Source organism: Lagopus muta, chromosome 1, assembly GCF_023343835.1.
Source record: "Lagopus muta isolate bLagMut1 chromosome 1, bLagMut1 primary, whole genome shotgun sequence".
NCBI classification, from domain to species: domain Eukaryota; kingdom Metazoa; phylum Chordata; class Aves; order Galliformes; family Phasianidae; genus Lagopus; species Lagopus muta.
Window position 1 is genome coordinate 166,396,400 of NC_064433.1, and position 18,315 is coordinate 166,414,714.

Sequence of the window (18,315 nt, forward strand, 5' to 3'; positions counted from 1 at the left end):
ACAAGTAGTTCTTCAAAATTTAAATGTAATTGTTGTTTATATATGTGTATATAGAGAGAAACTATATATTTATTTATATATATATTTATGTATATAATATATGTGTGTGTATAGACATACATACACACACATGCACAAATAACTTCATTTTCTGGGTTTATCTGTTACTTTTGCATGTTATTTTTTTCCTTTTTTTCCACTCAGTTTGTAGAAAGATAGTCATCTTTCCATACAGCAATCTTTTTCATGTGTTGTGTTGGCTATGAGAATCAATTGCTACTGTTCACAGCTCAGCAATGTGTATTCTTGTTCTCTTCCAGTATCCCTATTCTAGTGTAAGGAAACAGTATTCATTAAGGATAACTCCAAAATATTTTGTAAATTAATGATTACATTTTTCCTAATGTGCTGTCACCAATTATGGAAGGAGTATATGAAGTATGATTTATAATTTATAGTATGTTATGTATTGCTTGTTATTTGAAATGTATCTTGACTGGTGAATTAGTATTCTTTATAGAATACAATAGTTCAGTTGGAAGGGACTTAGAAATATCATTTAGTCAAACTGCCTTTTCTTTTGAGGCTAACCAAAAGTTAAAGCATATGAACAAAGCATTGTCCAAATGTCTCTTGACCATGGCTAAGCGTGGGACATCAACTGCCTCTCTTGGAAGCCGGTTCCAGTTTTTGATGATTCTCATAAGTAAATGATTTTTTCTAATATCCAGTCTGAAGCTCCCTAGCACAGCTTTGTGCTGTTCCGTGGCTCCTGCCGTAGGTTCACAAGAGCAGAGCCTGGCACCACTTCTCCAATTCCCCTCCTCAGGGAACTGCACAGTACAATGAGATCACTTCTTGGTCTTCTGTTCTCCAGACTGGACAACACGACCTCAATTCCTTCTAATAGGACAAACCCTGTAGCTCTTTACTAGCTTTGTCACCCTCCTCCAGAGGCTCTCTAGAATCTTAGCATCCTTTCCATATTACAGAGCCCACTTGGCTTCCAGGGCACACTGGTGGCTCAAGGTGAGCCTGCTGTTGCCACCAGTCCCAGATCCTTTCTGCAGGGCTCTTTCCAGCCATATGTCTCCCAGTCTGTACCTGTGTCTAACATTGCTCTGTCCCAGGTGCAAAAACTGGCATTTACCTTTGTTGAACTTCATGGTGTTGATGATTGCCCAATGGTCTGATCCATCTCAATCACTGCAAGGCCTCATATCTATCTTGGACAACAGCACCTCCCAGTACAGCATCACTAATCATCTCGATGAGGATGCGTTCCAATCCTGCATTCAGATCATTGGTAAAAACATTGAACAGGAGTGGCCCTAGGATTGAGCCCCGGAAAACACCACCAGTGATTGTCTGCTAGCCAGTTGTAGCCCTCCACTTACTACAACCCTCTGAGCCATTTCATTGCCTAGCATAGCATGAACCTCTTTATCTCAAAGTTGGTCAACATGTCCAGAAGGATGCGCTGTCAGGAGTGGTATCAAAAGCCTTAGTGAAATACAGGGAGACTACATCTGCTGCCTTCCCTTTGTTCACCTAACAGGTGATCTTATGGAAGGAGATCAAATTATCAAGGCAGGACTTCCCCTTCATGAGTCCATGTTGAGTATGCCTCATATTAGCTTTGTTCTTTAAATCCTTTCAGTATACTCCAAGTTTATTTAGATTGACATAATGACCATCTTTTAGCACTGGAACTGCAATGATGTAGTGTCTGCTTACTGTACAGTTTGCTTTTCATCACAGTACTTGTCGGAAATACTTCTGATATAAAAATGTTATGTAAAAAAAGATACAATTCTATTCCCAGTGATTCACAGCCTAAAGAGTAATGTATCTTTCAGAAAGAAAATGCTGAAGAGGAACTAGAATTTCATAGGAGGAGGGAATTAATTATGGAGAAAGCCAAGAATGAAATGAAAACATGTGAACAGGGTGAAAAATGGTCATTGAATCAGGTACGTAGGTGTCTAGATACAATAAATATGGAAACATTTGGAATGAGTCACTGTCTTCCATTCACTGGTAGGGAAGTTAAAGCCCTTTAGGATTTTTGGTGGTGGTATTTTTCTTTTGTTTATTTATGTTTTTCCCTTACCTGAATATAAATGGGATGTTAATTAAGACCTATCAAAGAAAAGGCTGAAATTGATGTATTTTCTTCTAATAAACATTATTAGCAAAAATAAGTATTATCAGAGTTGGATCTTCAATGATCTGGTTTCTCTTCCCACCCTTAATCCAAATACCGCAGCTCATGCGGTTAAGGTTTTGTATGCAGCAATGAATTTGTATTACAAAGAAGACTCTGTGTGTTGAGATGATACTTCTAAAGTATCAAAAATATTGTCAGCTTTGTATTTCAGTGATCCAGAAATGAAGAACTGTGAAAAATTCAAGCTTAAATATTTGGTTCATACTTTCTTACCTCAGGACTTAGTTGTTTGTGAATGTTCTTGCAAGAGAATTCTGAGAACAAAATGACCTGTGAAAGTTCTGCCTGCATTCACAATACTTTAGTATAGTGTATCTTATGCAGACATAAACCTACTGGTATATCTTGATGCTTTTCAAATATCGTTACTAGCAAATACTCCTGTGATCTCTTTGTGACTCAATTTTATCTTTTTTTTTTTTTTTTTAAAAGAAGGAAAGTTTGTATCTCCACAGTTTTCTTGTATTGTACATGGGAGTTAACATACTTTATTTGGGATTGATTCTTAGCTGCATTGCTAATGTGTTACACAAAAAGTTAATTTGATGTCAGAATGCACAACGTGCACATTCTGTATTTTAACAAATCTCTTCAACAAGAATGCTGCTGATTCATTTTAAAAACCTTTTAAATGAGGAAATTTCCTAAAAACTTGTAGAGGGCCTAATCTAGTCCTGTATGCAGGTGGAAGCACAAGATATGTTCCATTCAATAGAAATGTGTCTTGCAAGAGCAAATCTAATCATTCTGCATACAGTAAGCACTTGTAGTTTTCAGGTTGAATGTAAATTTGGAGCTCTGACTGGTGACTTGCATGTTGTGAGAGAGTTTTGACCTGCAGTGTAGATTTAACTAGCTTGTCTGTCACAAGGACAACCGCTGAGCATAGGAGTGCTTAAACATGCTAATCTCCAGGTAGAAATTGGCAGGGATGAGATTACTAAAATTTCCTTCTATTAATTGTAGGTAATACAGTGGTTGAGGTAAGATTGTGAAAGAAGTTGGTAGCTGAGGATCGTATTTTATTTTTCAAGCTAAAGTAGTGGCCAGGAAAGGTCATTTATCAAAATGTGTGTGTAATCTTCCTTCCCATCTTAGTAACTTTCAGAAAATTCTTAGGGTGCTGGGACCAATATTTTGAGGGCTGTATTTTTAATCTCCACTTTTTCTCCATTAAAAAATTTGCCCTAATGAAAGGGTTTTGAATGAATTTATAATCCATTTTACCTATGCCAATCCTATTTCTACTGAGTTATGACTTATACAGAATTAACAATTGTTTGATATTTTACTGACATGATTTCCGTGTTTCCAGGTTAGCTATAGCAAAAATGGTAACAAAAGGTGTGTTATATGGCAATTACCAAAGGAATTGCTTGCAGAATGCTTCTCTCTTCAAACCTATATTTAAAATTTTTACTCCCCTATTAAACTCCTGGTAAAGGTTGAAATCTGTGAAACAATGTTAGATAATGCACTTGAATGAACAAAGATTCAAGTCTTACAAACACACTTACGAATCAGTTGAGAGCCTGCAGAGAAGAAATTAAAGATAAATTTGTGCAAATAATTTCTACAGGAGAATTTTTAAGTGGTATTTCTGTTAGCCTAGCATCAAAGTATATATCAATCGTGAAAATTGTTGTGGTAAAGAAAACAAAACCAATACAAAGCAGAAAAATGTGAAGATGAAAAGTATTGAATATTAATGAGTCTCTGACTGTCGTGATTAGAATACTGTATGGCTGTGTATGACCAATGCATTTGCTGAAAAGATCTTTCTTTTTTCTTTCTGTCCAATCGTGCAGAATGATGTAATTGTTTGGAATACAAGTGGCCAACCCTCTCACAATGAGGTAAGATGGTAGTGCATTTTGTTTGTCTTCAGCATGTGGATGGTCAGTGGGCTCTTTATGAAATCTTCCTATTTTCTGTGCAAAACCAATGTTTCTTCCTCTACTTTACACTGTATATGAGCACCTCACAAACTCACGAGCACCTGGTGTTGGTGATGGTACTCCCATAGATTCCATTCTTATGAATTGTTTTTTAAATAGGATTTATTTTCTGGAGGTTGGTTATAAGACTTCTCCTTTCTTATCATGGTATAACCATCATGGTTCTATTGTGAGGTCTATGATTAACTTCCACCTTTCTGCATTTTAGGCAGAATTCAGGAGAAATAGTTAAGCAGAATGGTAATTCTGATTCAGTGTAAGAAACACATCTAAGGAAAAAAAAATTGTCTCTGTTTTGTTCTTCTAAATGTACTCTGCCACAAAAGTGTATGTTGAATGGAACCAAATGGTTCTGTGGGAGAAAACTGAGAAACAATCACACTTGTTTATAGCTAGGGCCAATATGCTGCAGACTTCAGTCAGAAAGTTCTTTTCCAGTAAAGGAGTGGTATTGAATAAAACTGAGAGATTGTTAGAGGTTCACAGCTATGTGATCAGACTGTGGTGAAATAGTTGTAGCATGCAGTATTGCTAATTCAGTCAGTTTCCCTGTGATATTCTGGACACTGCTCTTATTTGAATTTATGTTCTTAAATTATACAGAACAAAGATAAAAGTCCAACGCTGTCTCCTACTACAAACAACACAATCCCTTTTGGCCTGAAGCCACGATCAGGTATTGTAGGAAAGAAAATCAATCAATTTTTGTACTTTTTCACAGCCATGCTATTAATAGATACTTGTATTTTCATTTTCTCTTACAATTCAGTGATGAAAACACTTTCTGTATTCCGAAGGCTAGAACATTGTCTATATGCTTGACTTGAGATCAAATTTGTGTTAACTCTGTTTAATGTATTTTATGTGCATTAGTTTTTACCCCTTACTGATAAATCAGGTGTTTTATTAATTTTATATACACACACACACACATTTAAAAATAAGCACATGCTAATACACATGTATAATATACATATAAGCAATATACATGTATAAGTATACAAGATGATAAAATATGTTGGTAAATAATATGTGAATAATCAGACTTGTTTAGAAAATGCTTATGCATGAGTCTCTCGGTAGTTATAATTGTGCAAGGAGAAGTGGTTTGAGGAAGATGAGATGTTTTCTTCAGCCTGCAACTGAGTTTAACAAATTTGCAATGTGCCAAATCTGTATTACCATCATTAACATGCAGCACTTTATTGGAGGGGAGGGAAAAAAGTAGGAGGAAGTCAACAAAATAAACTGGAATGTATTTGAGGGCTTCCCTTGAAAGCAGGATAAATTACAGGTAAACTCTGTTCTTATCTTCTCTGGACTAAGATGGTCAGCATTGATTGTCAGTGCTGTTAAGTCACATCACCTCTAAAGAATAACCTTAATATTTTAGGTATGCTTCAGCATTTGGTGGCTGTAATTCTGTTTTCTCGCATTCACCACAAATGGTTTTAGTCAGTTGCTGGTAAATCACTATAAGCTTGTAGCTTCCATAACAAAATATCTTGGCAATAATGGCAGCAGTTTCATATTTGAATGTATTTTAGGAAATTGTACCCATAGATTTGTTTTTAAGAAGGTTTGCAGAGCAAAGAAAGTGTTATTGAACAAACCTTGTTTCATAAAGAAAGCATTTTAAATTTCCTGCATTGTTATGATATAGAAGTTGGGCAGATCTGTTATCTGCTGCCAGGAACTGGAAGCAGTATTGTAGGAGAATTGAATGAATGCAAGACTGATTTTGGATTCAAGTTAGTTTAACACACGTTTCCTAGTCTTGGCATACCAGTTGTCTCAAGACATTCTATATCCAATGACAGTAATAAATAAAGAGAAAAAGACACTTTCCAAAAGCATAGCTAATTAGCATAGCTAATCTTTCTTAGAGAGTTTCCAGAAGGATTGGATTGCAGGGATTGCAGTGTTCTGCAACGTTCCTACAAGACTAGTGATGGGAGACCCAGACCTGCACAACTCCTCCAGTTCCCCCTTGTATACTGAAACAGTGTAACCTCATTGAATGCTAATGTCAGTTGATTATAATCTGCTGTTTTGCTGCTTTGTACCAATACAAATTTATATATTTGAATCACAAACTATGCCAATACTATAATGTTGTTTGGTCACAGCTGTGGGATATAGAAAACCCATTTATCTGAATTTGTTTTCCTTTCCATTATCGTACACTACAGAACCACCAACTGAGAGCCATTTCTGCAGTCTTTTACCCTATTGCTTGCAGTTTCAGTGATGTTGCCTAAGATTTATACTGCAGTAAGGCAGTTGAATTTGATAATAGCAAAACCTGAAGACCAGCATCAGGTAAAACAGCAGTACATTAGCTATGTAACACAGTGTGACAAAATAAAACCTTACAATGGAGCAGGGATGCTGCATATTGTTTTCTTCTATCTTGCTGCTCTGTAATTGCAGTAGAAATAGTATTTAAATTTGTTTTGCTAGCACCTAAGAAAAAAATACAGATCAAAGTAGTTTGTAGCTCAAGATACTGGCACATTTGTGAATCCTGCACATCTTTCCTTCCAGTTTGCCACAACTAGTTCCTTCACTGTCCTTCTGTTACAGCTTTTTGTACAAGTCTTGAGTGAGTTTGAACCATTCTCTCACTGTCTTAATTCGCGCTTCTTAACTACATACTGCTTCAGTGCCCCAAAGCTGAGCTGAGGTCCAGCAGTCCTGTGATCCAGAAAAGTTTTTCAGCTTAGTGTATAGTTTAACTTTATAACTTTTTCATTCAAGTTCTTCATTACCTTAGGGAAAAATTTAGTAGAGCTCATTGGAAACAGTTTTTCCATGAAAATGTATGCAAACATACCTTTCTGAAATCGGAGAGCTTATTTTCAGTTTGTTTTCATCTATTTTTAATGAATGTTGCTTTCTGTTTGATTTTGTTCCCCTCATTGTTTCTTAGTGACTTGACTTATGTCTCTTCCAAATCTGAAAGTAAAATATCCTAGATTTCTGGTTATGCTTAAAATAAAATAAAATAAAAATAGAATCACACACACAAAGTAAAGTGCTTCCAGAAGAAGCCACTGTGGCTTAAGCTTCTGTGTTAGTATGTGCTATACTAGTACATTCTGGCATGTTTACAGGACTGAAGATCTCTCATTTCAAAGCTAGCCAAAATATTGGGAAAATTCATATCTGATGGTTGACTTGGTATCCAAAGAAAATGTTTTGAAAGATAATAGTGTTTGACTTCTTGATGGAGTCTTTTTTAAGGATCGGTTGTTTACTCAGAAAATAATAAGATCTTAAAAAAAAAAAAATAAATCAGATAATTTTATCCTTATAAATATTTTATAGTGAATGGGCTTCTCAAATTCATATTCAGTTGAAAACCTTAAAAATCATTCTTGAAAGGAATAAATAATTATAAGTTCAATTAGAAGTTTTGTTCTTGGGATGTGCTTTTGCTCTGAAATGGAGCCATTCAAAATAGCTACTAAACTTAAATCTTCTGCACTTGATTCATGAATTAATTAAAATATCAAGTGATACCAATTGTAGAAATGGAGTTTCGCAAAGTCCTTGCTGTAATCATGAAAATGAGATATAAACATCTTGCTCCTAATACATTATCTGTGTACTTTGGAAAATCATCTGAATCCTAGTTGCCAGTATAATTAAAGGCTGCTTATTATTTTCCAAGGATCAGTGTTCTGTTACCTCATGTTGAATTCTGCTTGGAGTTTGAGTGGTGCTGTGGTTATTCAGGTTTGGCTGACCTATTGTCTCTGTAGTCAGAAGCAATAAAGAGGCTTTTAAAAAGTGCATATCTGAAAAGGGAGAACTCTTGAACAGGTAAATGTGGAGGAAAGTCTAAGGTGAAATTTTATACAACATTGTCTCAATTATCATCTTGTTAATGCGGATTCCGGAGTTTTGAGAGAAGGAGAAAGTATGCAATTAAGTTCCCTGTTGCTAATTTGGAATCGCATAAATTGAGAACTGGGCTTTACCTTGGACTTCCTTCTGTTACGAGTTTTTGCAGTTTTTTGATCTATGTAGTGGTTTTCAGTTGATTCAGGCTTAGAGTTTAGCATTCAGAGCAGAGGTAGCATGTAATCTCCAGTTTAGTTTGAGGAGAATGGATGTGACTTGTGTGTGCAGTAAAGTAGATGAGACATGGAAGTACATACACAGAAAAGCAAGAAGTGAGGAAAGAGCTCATTTTGGTGGTAGAAATGGTAGAGAACTGGGATCAGATACAGGAAGAACTCTTTAAGGAGTGACATCTTTGTGAAGGGTAAGGAAGGTGAGATGCAAATTACGTGATGAAAGGTTGCAAGCCGGTAGAAAGCTTTGAAAGGATGAATGGTGTAGACAAGATAAACAGGGATGAGATATTTTAAGGATGTCGTTGTTCATTTCTGAAACACCATGGAGTGGAGATTTGAGGAAAGCTTTTCCACAATCACATCAGAAGACAAGCATGAAGTAAGATATGGGAGGGAAAGAATGAGAAGGTCCACTGGAGGATTTGAGGGGAGAAAAGGAGGTGCTGTCATGACTAGTAGTAGGAAGACAGAAGACAGAAAGGATGGAGAGGCTGTGTTGTTGCAGCCTCTCTGGACAGATGAAGTCTGGTGTGCTGTAGCGAGCCCAGTTGAATTATCAGTGATTTTGTGCTTGTTATAATGCTGTACACAGAGCAGGCTTGCCAGGGTTTGTGGTACAGACTCTGGATCCTCCTTTGGAGGTGTTGCACATCTCTACTACTGGAAAGTCTGCCAGAACTTTCCTAGAGCCTGTTGTAAACTAGGTCTTAACGTTGTGGGAATTAGCAAGAAATATAAGTAGTGCTGCATAAACTATGAAGTGATTAAAGCAAAAGGAAAACATCTCTACTGCACGTTCTTACAAGACATTTCAACAGGACAAGAATTCAGGGGATTAAATGAGAATTCCAAGTGTTTGCCTCCTCTTGAAATTAGCTGGGAAGTTAGTGTAACAATTTATTTATATGTACATATACATTGAACAGTTGCAAAAATAACTGAGTTCTTCTTTTCCAAACTACTTAATTTAGAACGCTGAAACTTCACAGAGATGCATTTACCATTTGATTCACAGGCTCAAGACTGTAACATAAAATCTATGGGTACTTTTTCTTAAAAGGTGATTGTAAACAATTTCTGTGAAATGCTATGGTTACAATGATCTTGTTAAGCTTAACAGCTTTAACTGCACATATAATGTCTGATTTGCAAGTACTAACATATAACCTTTCGTTCTTTTTATTCTGCACCACCTTTCTTTCATTCTTTTCTTCAAAAATTACACATTTTGTATGAATCACCTTTGAATTGCATCTTCATTGCCATGCAACCCTAACGCCATATATGCAATGCTGCTGCCTGCCCTCTTCCCCCACCCCGGTCCTTACACCACCATGGACTGGCTGTCACTCCCCTTCAGCAGACCCATCCCTCAGTCTTCCTCCTGTCTCCTTCAACACACTTACACAGGCACAAACATGGGACAGCTTTAGCTACAGTATACCATCTGAAGGAGACAGTGACAATGGTAGGTGTTCCATACATCATTTACTTGATTTTATGCTTTCAGAAAACTCAGTATGCGGCAAATGTCCCATGTGGTTAAGGATGAAAGCTAATACTGTTAAGCAAATGTTTATAACACCAAATGCCTCAGGAGATGCATGTTAACTTTCTGTAAAATATGTGGTATCAAAAGGAAATGAGTGGAGAGTGTCACTGTGTTCAAGTCTGGCAAACCAACTTATCCTGTGATACCTATTCCCAGAGCTATTTCCAGTACAGATTGGAATATACTTCTATTTTCAAGTTTATAAAAGTGGCATTCAAGCAGCAATTAGTTTTGCTGCTGTCTTTTCTGGGTTTATGACTTTGTAAGTAAAAGCTGACTTAAAAATATCTAGTTCCCATCTGCAGTTGTTGATGCAGGTGTATAACTAACTTAATTAGAGAAGGAATCCAAGAGGAAACAAAGCTGAAAGAGTCAGACAAGCAAGAGACCACTGACATCCATCCAACAGAAACCAAGTCAGGATGGAATCTCCAGCTGTTTGTTACCAAAGATAAACAAGGTTATTGCTGTAGTAAATGATTTCTTACAATAAGCATTTTTTCCCCAGTTGATTCTTCTTTGTAATATTGTCTCTTCAGGCATGCTACACCTTCTAAGCTGTATTATTCCCTCCTTATGAACTGCTTTTAATTCAGAAATAACTTTCTTGAGTTACTTTTCTGTTTAATAAGTAAATCTTAGATTTCTTTTTTTCCAGAATGCTTTGTTTTTCAGGAAATAAACAATATTTGCCCTTGCTAACCCAATACTCAACTACTCAAATTCTTTGTTTTGTAATTACTACTGCTAACTTCAGTTTCGGTGTCACATGCAGAAGTCTGTGATTGGAAATAAAATCCTATAAACATTAAGCTGCTAAACTTCATTATGTTGTTTACATACTTCGTTTTTGCAAGAAAAATCTTATATCAGTAATGTACTTTCATCAGTTAGGAAGCTTTGACAATACTTCAAATGATACAGTTTTAAAAACTGATTAAGAGATAAGGAATTGTATTAGTGGGGCTTTTGTTATAAGCAAATTAAGGGCACACAGATGGAAAATTGTGCTGGAAAGCCGTTTTTGAAGTAAACTTTAATTAACAAGATAACAATCTCCATCAGATTATTTTTTCTTGGTGTTGTTTAGGTTTATTATGGAAAATAAATGTGTTACAGCTCTTCAAGATTATATATATCTCTATATATGCTAAGGAATTTTCTGTCATGGCAGGCTGGCAGTGGCTAAGGACTCGGTAACATGAAGGGTTTTCTCTGCATGACTTGCAGGTTGTGTAGTCATTTTACATTTGCAGAGTATGGTGGTATAATATATCCCAGTGTAATCTGAGCTTTTACGCTCACTTTTTACTTCTGTATGTTGACCTAAACTACTATAAATTCCAGTTGTCATTTACCATTTTCTACCAGTTTATGATTCAGTCTTAATCTTGTTGATATTTTTAAGAGTTCAGTAAATGTCATCTACGTTAATCTAGATTTGTTTTTGTTTTACTCTTTAGATGATGTGAGCAGTATAGACTACTTCGTGCATATATGTTTAGGGGAGGTACATCTCTTGTGTTATCCAAATCTGAAGACAAATGCAAATATTAGTTTTTATTACCTTTGGCAGTTACAGCAGAAAACTGCTTTTGCAGTCTTTCGTGTTATTTTAAAATCAGGACTGTTGCCTTTCTATTTAGAGTTTTTCAAAGGCTGTTTATAGTCTTGGGCATATCTTACTCTGTTAGGAAGTAAAATGAACCAGAAATCATTCTGCAGCACTGAGGTTAATTGGCACAGCATGATTCAAATCCATACCAAAACAAACACTTTCGCTTTCCAAAACAGGATGGCTTCATTCAATTTACCTTTTGGTACCTTTGCCTGTGCAAAGGATATTCCCAACTGTACCAAGACATGTCACGTAGGAGAGAGCTGGGATTGCACAGACCAAAACTGTGCCAGGAAGCAATAACTTAATGGCATTGGATGTTCATAGGCCAGTCCTCAGACCCGTTCACCATTGCTGTGCAGCTTGCTAGTATAGATCATAGAGTCATAGAATGGCTTGGGTTGAAGGGGATCTCAAGGATCATCTAGCTCCAACCCCCCTGCTGCAGGCAGGGCTGCCAACTTCATTTCTAATACTAGATGTATATAGAGTAACATGTAATGTAATACTAGATGTAGCATTTGATATAGAAATGCCATCACAGTAGCATCTTAATACTTTGCTCAGTGTAATTTCTTCTGTGGTGTAGTTTCTAGCTACTGATCTGTAATGGAGGAGGAGGAGTGCAGAATTTCTGGCAGATTATAAAGCGTGCAACAGGTCTCATAAAACCAATATCCATAACACTGGGGTGTTTTTAATCTAGCAAATAACAGTATAATAACTTCACTGTTACTTAAACAAATGTGGACTGAATAAAACAAGCAAAGATGTATCTGATTGTAACCTTTCAGCTTTACTTCAGCTTTTCCTGTCACTAGTCAGTCTAACCCCTTCTTGTCAGATATATTAGTAGAGGCAGGTTAAATCGTTAAGGTGCTTTTCTGATGGATAATGTTGTCTGCTAAGTATTTAGGATACTCAATCCTTGATGAGCTTTAAGTACATTAAATATACTTACACGCATTGCAAAGTACAAAAATGAAAATTTTCACAAGGAAATTTCTCCTTTACTGTAATACACAAAATACATACTTTGCATTTATTAACCTTGAGCTTGCTGAAACTACATAATATATAACTTCATAACTACTTAACTATGGGTTCAGAAAGCAAAAATTCTGTTTTACTATCTAAAAGAGAAAGAAATAGATCCTCAGGCATGTTGTGATGTATGGGCTCCCCTTGCTGGAAAACACGTGTAATGCAGACAAGCAAGCAATACTTAAGACTGCCAAAACCTCCTATATTAGAATATTTTTTCTTTAAATTCAGTAAGTAGCTGAAACTTTTATAACTAATACTTTCAATTTTTTTTTTTTTAAATATAAATTAGTTAATCTTATTTCATTTTATTCATAAACTTCTTCTAATTGCAGTTTCTCATAGCCAGGAGATTAGCCTTAGTTTTCCTCTTAGTGCATTCATGAATAGTATTGAATAACTAAGTTTGATATTTGCATTTCATTAACAGATGTTTGTAGTCTGAAATCTGAACTGTTTGGGACATTCATACTGACTTAGCAAAGGCCTGAACAAAGGACAGCTAGAGCCAAACTAAATGAAGACCGTATTAAAATGCCATTTGACTTTCAAAATTGGACATAAATATTAAATGATGCTTTAATAGAGAATCTGACATGCTGCTGCTGCTACTAAAACTACAGTGGTATTCAAATACCTTTTAAATATGGTATTACTCTTTGAGCATTTGTTTAAGTATATAATATGTGGGAGAAAGAATTTTTAGATTTGTGTAGTGGACTATTTCTAACACGAAAGTCTTTACTTAAAATTGCTGCTTTTTTTAATAAATGTGGCAAGAGTTTCTGCACATTGAGAACCCGGGAGTTACTGTAGGACTGAAAAAAAAAATCATATGCTTCATTAAATAACATTTAAGTTATTTCTAATGGTTGAATTTTCACCATGCATGCTTTCATGTATCTGCTAACTGCTAGTGTTTAAAGTTATCTAAATTAATAGGTAATGCTTTTGAAATGTCTTAGTTAAGTCTATAGGTTGTTATGCTTCGTGACAACAGTTGCTACAGCAGTTATTTTTAACAGCCTGTTTTTGGATATGTGTATATACAGAAGTCATAGCTGTACATATACCTCTACAATGTGTTAGGAAGCATGTATCTGACACAGAGTGCTCTGTAAACAGAAGTCTATTCCAAGATGGCAGTTTGCCCTTATGGAAAGGCATGGATTAAATGCCACTACAGTTGTGAAAATGCTGCATCTCAAGGCGTGGTTATGTTATTCACATTATTTCTGAGAGGTCAGCACAAGAAATGATTTTAGTTGACACGTTCATGTGCCAGTGCACAGATGCTATTTGGTGGTGAGGTTGGTGAAGCTATGTAGCACGCTGTAGGCATTATCTGTCGTTCTGTCCTGCATCTTCTCCCAGGAAACTCCTTCACTACGCTTGTGGGATTAAGGATAAAGATTAGTGACTCTGTAATGTATGAGTGCTCAGATGAAAAGCAGTTTTGTTTAGCAAATGGCCTGCAATATGGCATTTCCTATATTCACTGCTTTAACATTAGAATAACAGATTTCAGTTGCCCTTTAAAAAGATAAAGTTAAATAAAGACTCTGCGAGTCCAGTAATGGAAGAAATCAAGTATGATAATTTATTGTGTCTTGGTGCCTTTAGTAAGTAACTTATGGCTATGTCAGCAGCTCATCTTTAATAAGCAAGCAACAGTTGCTTCCTGTTTGCTGAGCTACCTTAGATGGTGTCTGTTTCCCTTTGGCTAGAGAAGTAGCTTAGATTATTTTTACTTATTTCACTTGCCTAAAATTAGATGAGATGTCAGGTCAGTGAATTTATCTGGGATTTGAAAATATTTCTTACAAACACACTTTGTTTTGTGTATCAGGAGTCCCAGGTGCTAGAGAATGCAGTTTCATGTGTTGTCTCTCTACTGAGTTTGGGACTTCATTAACATTTTTCTTTGTCAGAATGTAGATGAAATTTCCCTCTACCAAGATCTCAATTTCTTATTTCATTATATATTTTAGGGACTGATTTTGGAAACTATCAATTGAACTGCAACCAAAATAAAAATTGAGATGCCATAGTTTTCAATTGAATTTACTGTGGTTACACTTATAAGCACCTACCCTACAGTTTGACTAATTCATCTTTTTTCTTACTGTAGGGGTAAAATTTGCTGATTTGCCCTTTAGGGAAATAAAAGACTGTTCTGTTGTGTTACTGATTGACTCAGTGATTATCCTCTCTTTTCTTCTGCAAATTCAGCAAGCTGCAGTCATCCCAGATGCGGCTTCCTTCCTTTCCATCCTCTTGTTGACTACATAATAGAGGAGGAAGAGACTAATCAGGGGAAGGCTGTGTTCTCCTTAGCTTCTGGCAATCAGTTTTGCTAAGTGCAATCTTAACAGCCATAGCTAAAGCAAAGGGGCTTATTATTTTGAGCTTGGGATAATATTCCATGAAAGTAATATTGTGGAAAAAACTGCTTGTAATGTGTTTAAGTCCTCAGTGAGTTAACTTCCTTAGAGAATAGAGAAGCTTGTTACTGAAATTGATGCAAGATTCTGTGCTGATACCTACTGTTTGCAGGAAATTTAGCCAGCTCACAAAAACCAAGGCCACTTCAAAGTCTGTGAGAAATTTCTCTAACCTGGCTGTTATATTTAGTGGGTATGTCTTCTCTAATAAGGGCTCAGTGGGATAGAAATCTGAATCTTTAGCTGTCTTAAATTAATAAAATTAAGATTGAATAGTAGCTGTGTGTAAAACAGGTGAAAAAAGGTTTATGGGCTTTGCACTCTGTTAATTGGTACCCAGGCTGTGGTGTTGCATTCAGGAGAGAGGCAGGAAATTACTAATACAGAATCCTTCTCAAGCACTGTCATTTGCTGTAATAATCAGGCTGGCACATAAATTGTCTGAGCAGTGACAGTTGCATTTTGTGAAACTGTAATTGAGCATACATCTTGTTCTTCAGACCCATTCAAAAAGTCCTTCATCAAAAGACAGCGTATGCAAGCGTATACATCCAGAGCTTTCATGTAATTATTCCAGGGAACTATAAGTTAAACTGTGAAAGTCATACAGTCCACAGACATAGGGTTGATGGGAGTGCTGAGGAGTGTTTATGCAATGTTATGTTCACAATATGACTTCTTAATGTAGGCAGACTTACTGAACGACTGTTAAGTTTCAAGAAATCTAGCACATTATTTTGTTTGGCAGATTATTTAAATATAACCTTATCCAGTAAGCAGTTGTGTCCAATCTAGGAGGATGCTTGTCACAATTTGTTACACAGCTTACCATGTTGTAGGAGAGTTCTGCTTAAATGAAATGCTCCCTGTCAAATTAGATCAGAATGTCTAAGGTACAGTGCTACTGCTTAACTGTCTGACAGAAGCTGCCTGTCAGCATTAGGATTTGGTTAAAAAATTAACAACTCCATTGATAATATTTGGTGCTCTTCGGAACTGTTCACCTCATGGCAGAGAAAATTTTTGTCAGAGATGGTGCTGAAGGCTTTTGCTTCATTTAGAAACAATTAACTTGAAGTGTTGGTTTTTAAACTAAAATCTGTCATTTTAAAAATCACAGTGTTCTTAAGACCACAAAGAAATTTGGAATCAATAGACCCACAGTTTACAATTCGGAGGAAAATGGAGCAGATGAGAGAAGAGAGAGAGCTTGTTGAACAGCTGCGTGAGGTACGTGAGTGTTGGTAGAACTGTGCTGATCTCATGCTTTTCGTTTTCTTTGGGAAAGATGCATAATTAGGAAAACATTAAAAAACAGAACAAAAACAAAAACCCCAACAGATGAGACAATATTACTTTTGTAAATAATGTGGGTGAGGCCATTCTTCAAGTGCTTGATTCCGGTTTGATATTTGTACTTAAGAAAAGGTTTTTGTAAATGGGTAATTATTGTGTGTGTTGCCTGAGTGACATACAGTTAAAGAGCATTCCATGTGCTGGTAGAATTAACAGCTTATGTAACTTCCTCAGAAAAGATGAAGCAATCACTTGAGAGAGAATGATATCTATAAAGCATTTCTTAACAACTGGAGAAGTCTTCAATCTGGCAAGTAAAAGGCATAATGAAAATTGGACAAATACAGGCATTTTTTTGAATCAGATAACGAATGCTTGAAATAGGGTTGGTTTTTGTCACTTGAAGGGTGCACACTCAACAGTTTTGATGTGCTAAGTGGAAAAAGTCTGCTGCTGTAGTACAGCTGATTTTGAAAAAGTGCAATTCCAACGATGACAAAAAACAGGATAGAATTGGTGTGCTAACAGAGTCTCAAATTAATTAATTCTAATAAAAAAAACATGAATTCTATTCAACAGAAATGTGTATTTTTCAGTGATGGCAAAGAAGACCTTTTCACTATTAGAAAACTTTCAGGCATGGCTTCTTTCAACTAGAAACTAGCAATAGAATTGTTGTACATGGGCTGTACTCATCATAAAAATGCACCCCAAACTTCATGGAACAGTCTCCCAACAAGCAAATCAGTGTTTTAAGAGAAGAAATTTTTAATTTATTAATGTGTATAAAACTGTTTGTAGCAGGTTTGCCAGTTCTCTCATAAATGCCAGACGGGGGAGCGTGTCATGTGCAATCATAGCTTTTGGTTTGACTTTGGATTTAGAAACCATCTTTGGTACATGGGAAATATGCAGAAAGTTGCACATAAAGAATTTGAAACATTTTTCTAAATCTGCTGCAAATTACTTTGTTTTGCAATATCAGATTGTTTTTAATGGGACTTTGACTTGAAAGAGAATTCTTGGATATGTGTTATATCTGAATGTTTTGTCTTGTATTATGTATTGTTTCATCTCTCTAACTCTTTGTAAGTAGTTTTCAGACTACTGGGGAATAATTATCTTGTACTCTCTGCTCACAATGTAATTCTAATTCAAAGTACTGCTGATAAAATTTGTGATGGTTAGGTGGAAGTCCTGGTGGAAGAAAGCACCCATGTATAGTGCGATCACACTACTATTTGGGTACATGTATGTTCTTATATGCATGTATATAAAAATAAATGCAAATTATGATAGCAGCATTGGAAATGTAGACTTCTTTAAAGGGGTTTACGTACTTCAGCAGCCAACATAGGCTAGAGGGGCTTTGTAGTTGTTTAATAATTAATTACATAACAAATGGGATTACCAGTAAACTGAAACGGAGTACTTATCTAGCAGCATGGGAGATTAGGAGAAGATATGTGCTTTTTCTTTATTTATTTGTTTCTCTGTTGAAGTGTGTACATGTTCTTTATTTGCAGAACATTGAAACAAGACTAAAGATATGTTTGCCTGAGGACTTGGGGTCTGCTCTCATGGATGGTGTAGTTCTCTGCCATTTAGTAAATCACATTCGACCTCGGTCAGTAGGAAGTATTCATGTACCTTCACCAGCAGTAGTAAGTTGAATGTTTCTTGTGTTTTACTTTGCTTCTGTAGGGGAGAGTTGTTTTGAAAACAAACAAAGAACAACAACAAAAAACCACAATCCCTCACAAAGCTTACTCGTTTAATGTGAAATGATATTCGGTTACATAAATTGTAACACAAAATGAGAGTTTCTAAGAAGACAGATGTTAAGAAAAAACATTTTCTGAGATGGTCTCATCAAGTTTCTTTTACTGTCACTTGGTTTAAATTACTTCTGCTGAGTCTTTGGTGAAGGTATGGCATTGCAAAAATACACAAAACTGAGTTCCTGGTGTAAAATCTTGAAGTTCTGTTGCTGACTTGAGTTATTATCTGTAATAGTAAATATTTTAAAACCATTTTCATTTTTTTTCAGCTTTATATTGATGATATCCTCTTGCTAGAAACAGCTTT

General features: G+C 35.9%; 1 protein-coding gene across 17 annotated transcripts in view; it reads left to right on the top strand.

Annotated features, from left to right (window-relative positions):
- LRCH1 (leucine rich repeats and calponin homology domain containing 1) overlaps positions 1 to 18,315 on the top strand; it is a 118,250-nt gene that overhangs the window by 79,789 nt on the left and 20,146 nt on the right. For 13 of the 17 annotated variants that reach the window (XR_007379272.1, XR_007379277.1, XR_007379284.1 and 10 more), the window contains 6 exons: positions 1,860 to 1,973; positions 4,039 to 4,086; positions 4,792 to 4,864; positions 9,634 to 9,741; positions 16,052 to 16,161; positions 17,754 to 17,891. Coding sequence is in view for 3 of the 17 variants with exons in the window: in XM_048957402.1 (XP_048813359.1) it covers positions 1,860 to 1,973; positions 4,039 to 4,086; positions 4,792 to 4,864; positions 9,634 to 9,741; positions 16,052 to 16,161; positions 17,754 to 17,891 (591 nt within the window). In the remaining 14 variants the exon portion in view is untranslated. The remainder of the gene's footprint in view (positions 1 to 1,859; positions 1,974 to 4,038; positions 4,087 to 4,791; positions 4,865 to 9,633; positions 9,742 to 16,051; positions 16,162 to 17,753; positions 17,892 to 18,315) is intronic. The other 4 variants (XR_007379276.1, XR_007379279.1, XR_007379289.1 and 1 more) reach the window with 2 other exon arrangements.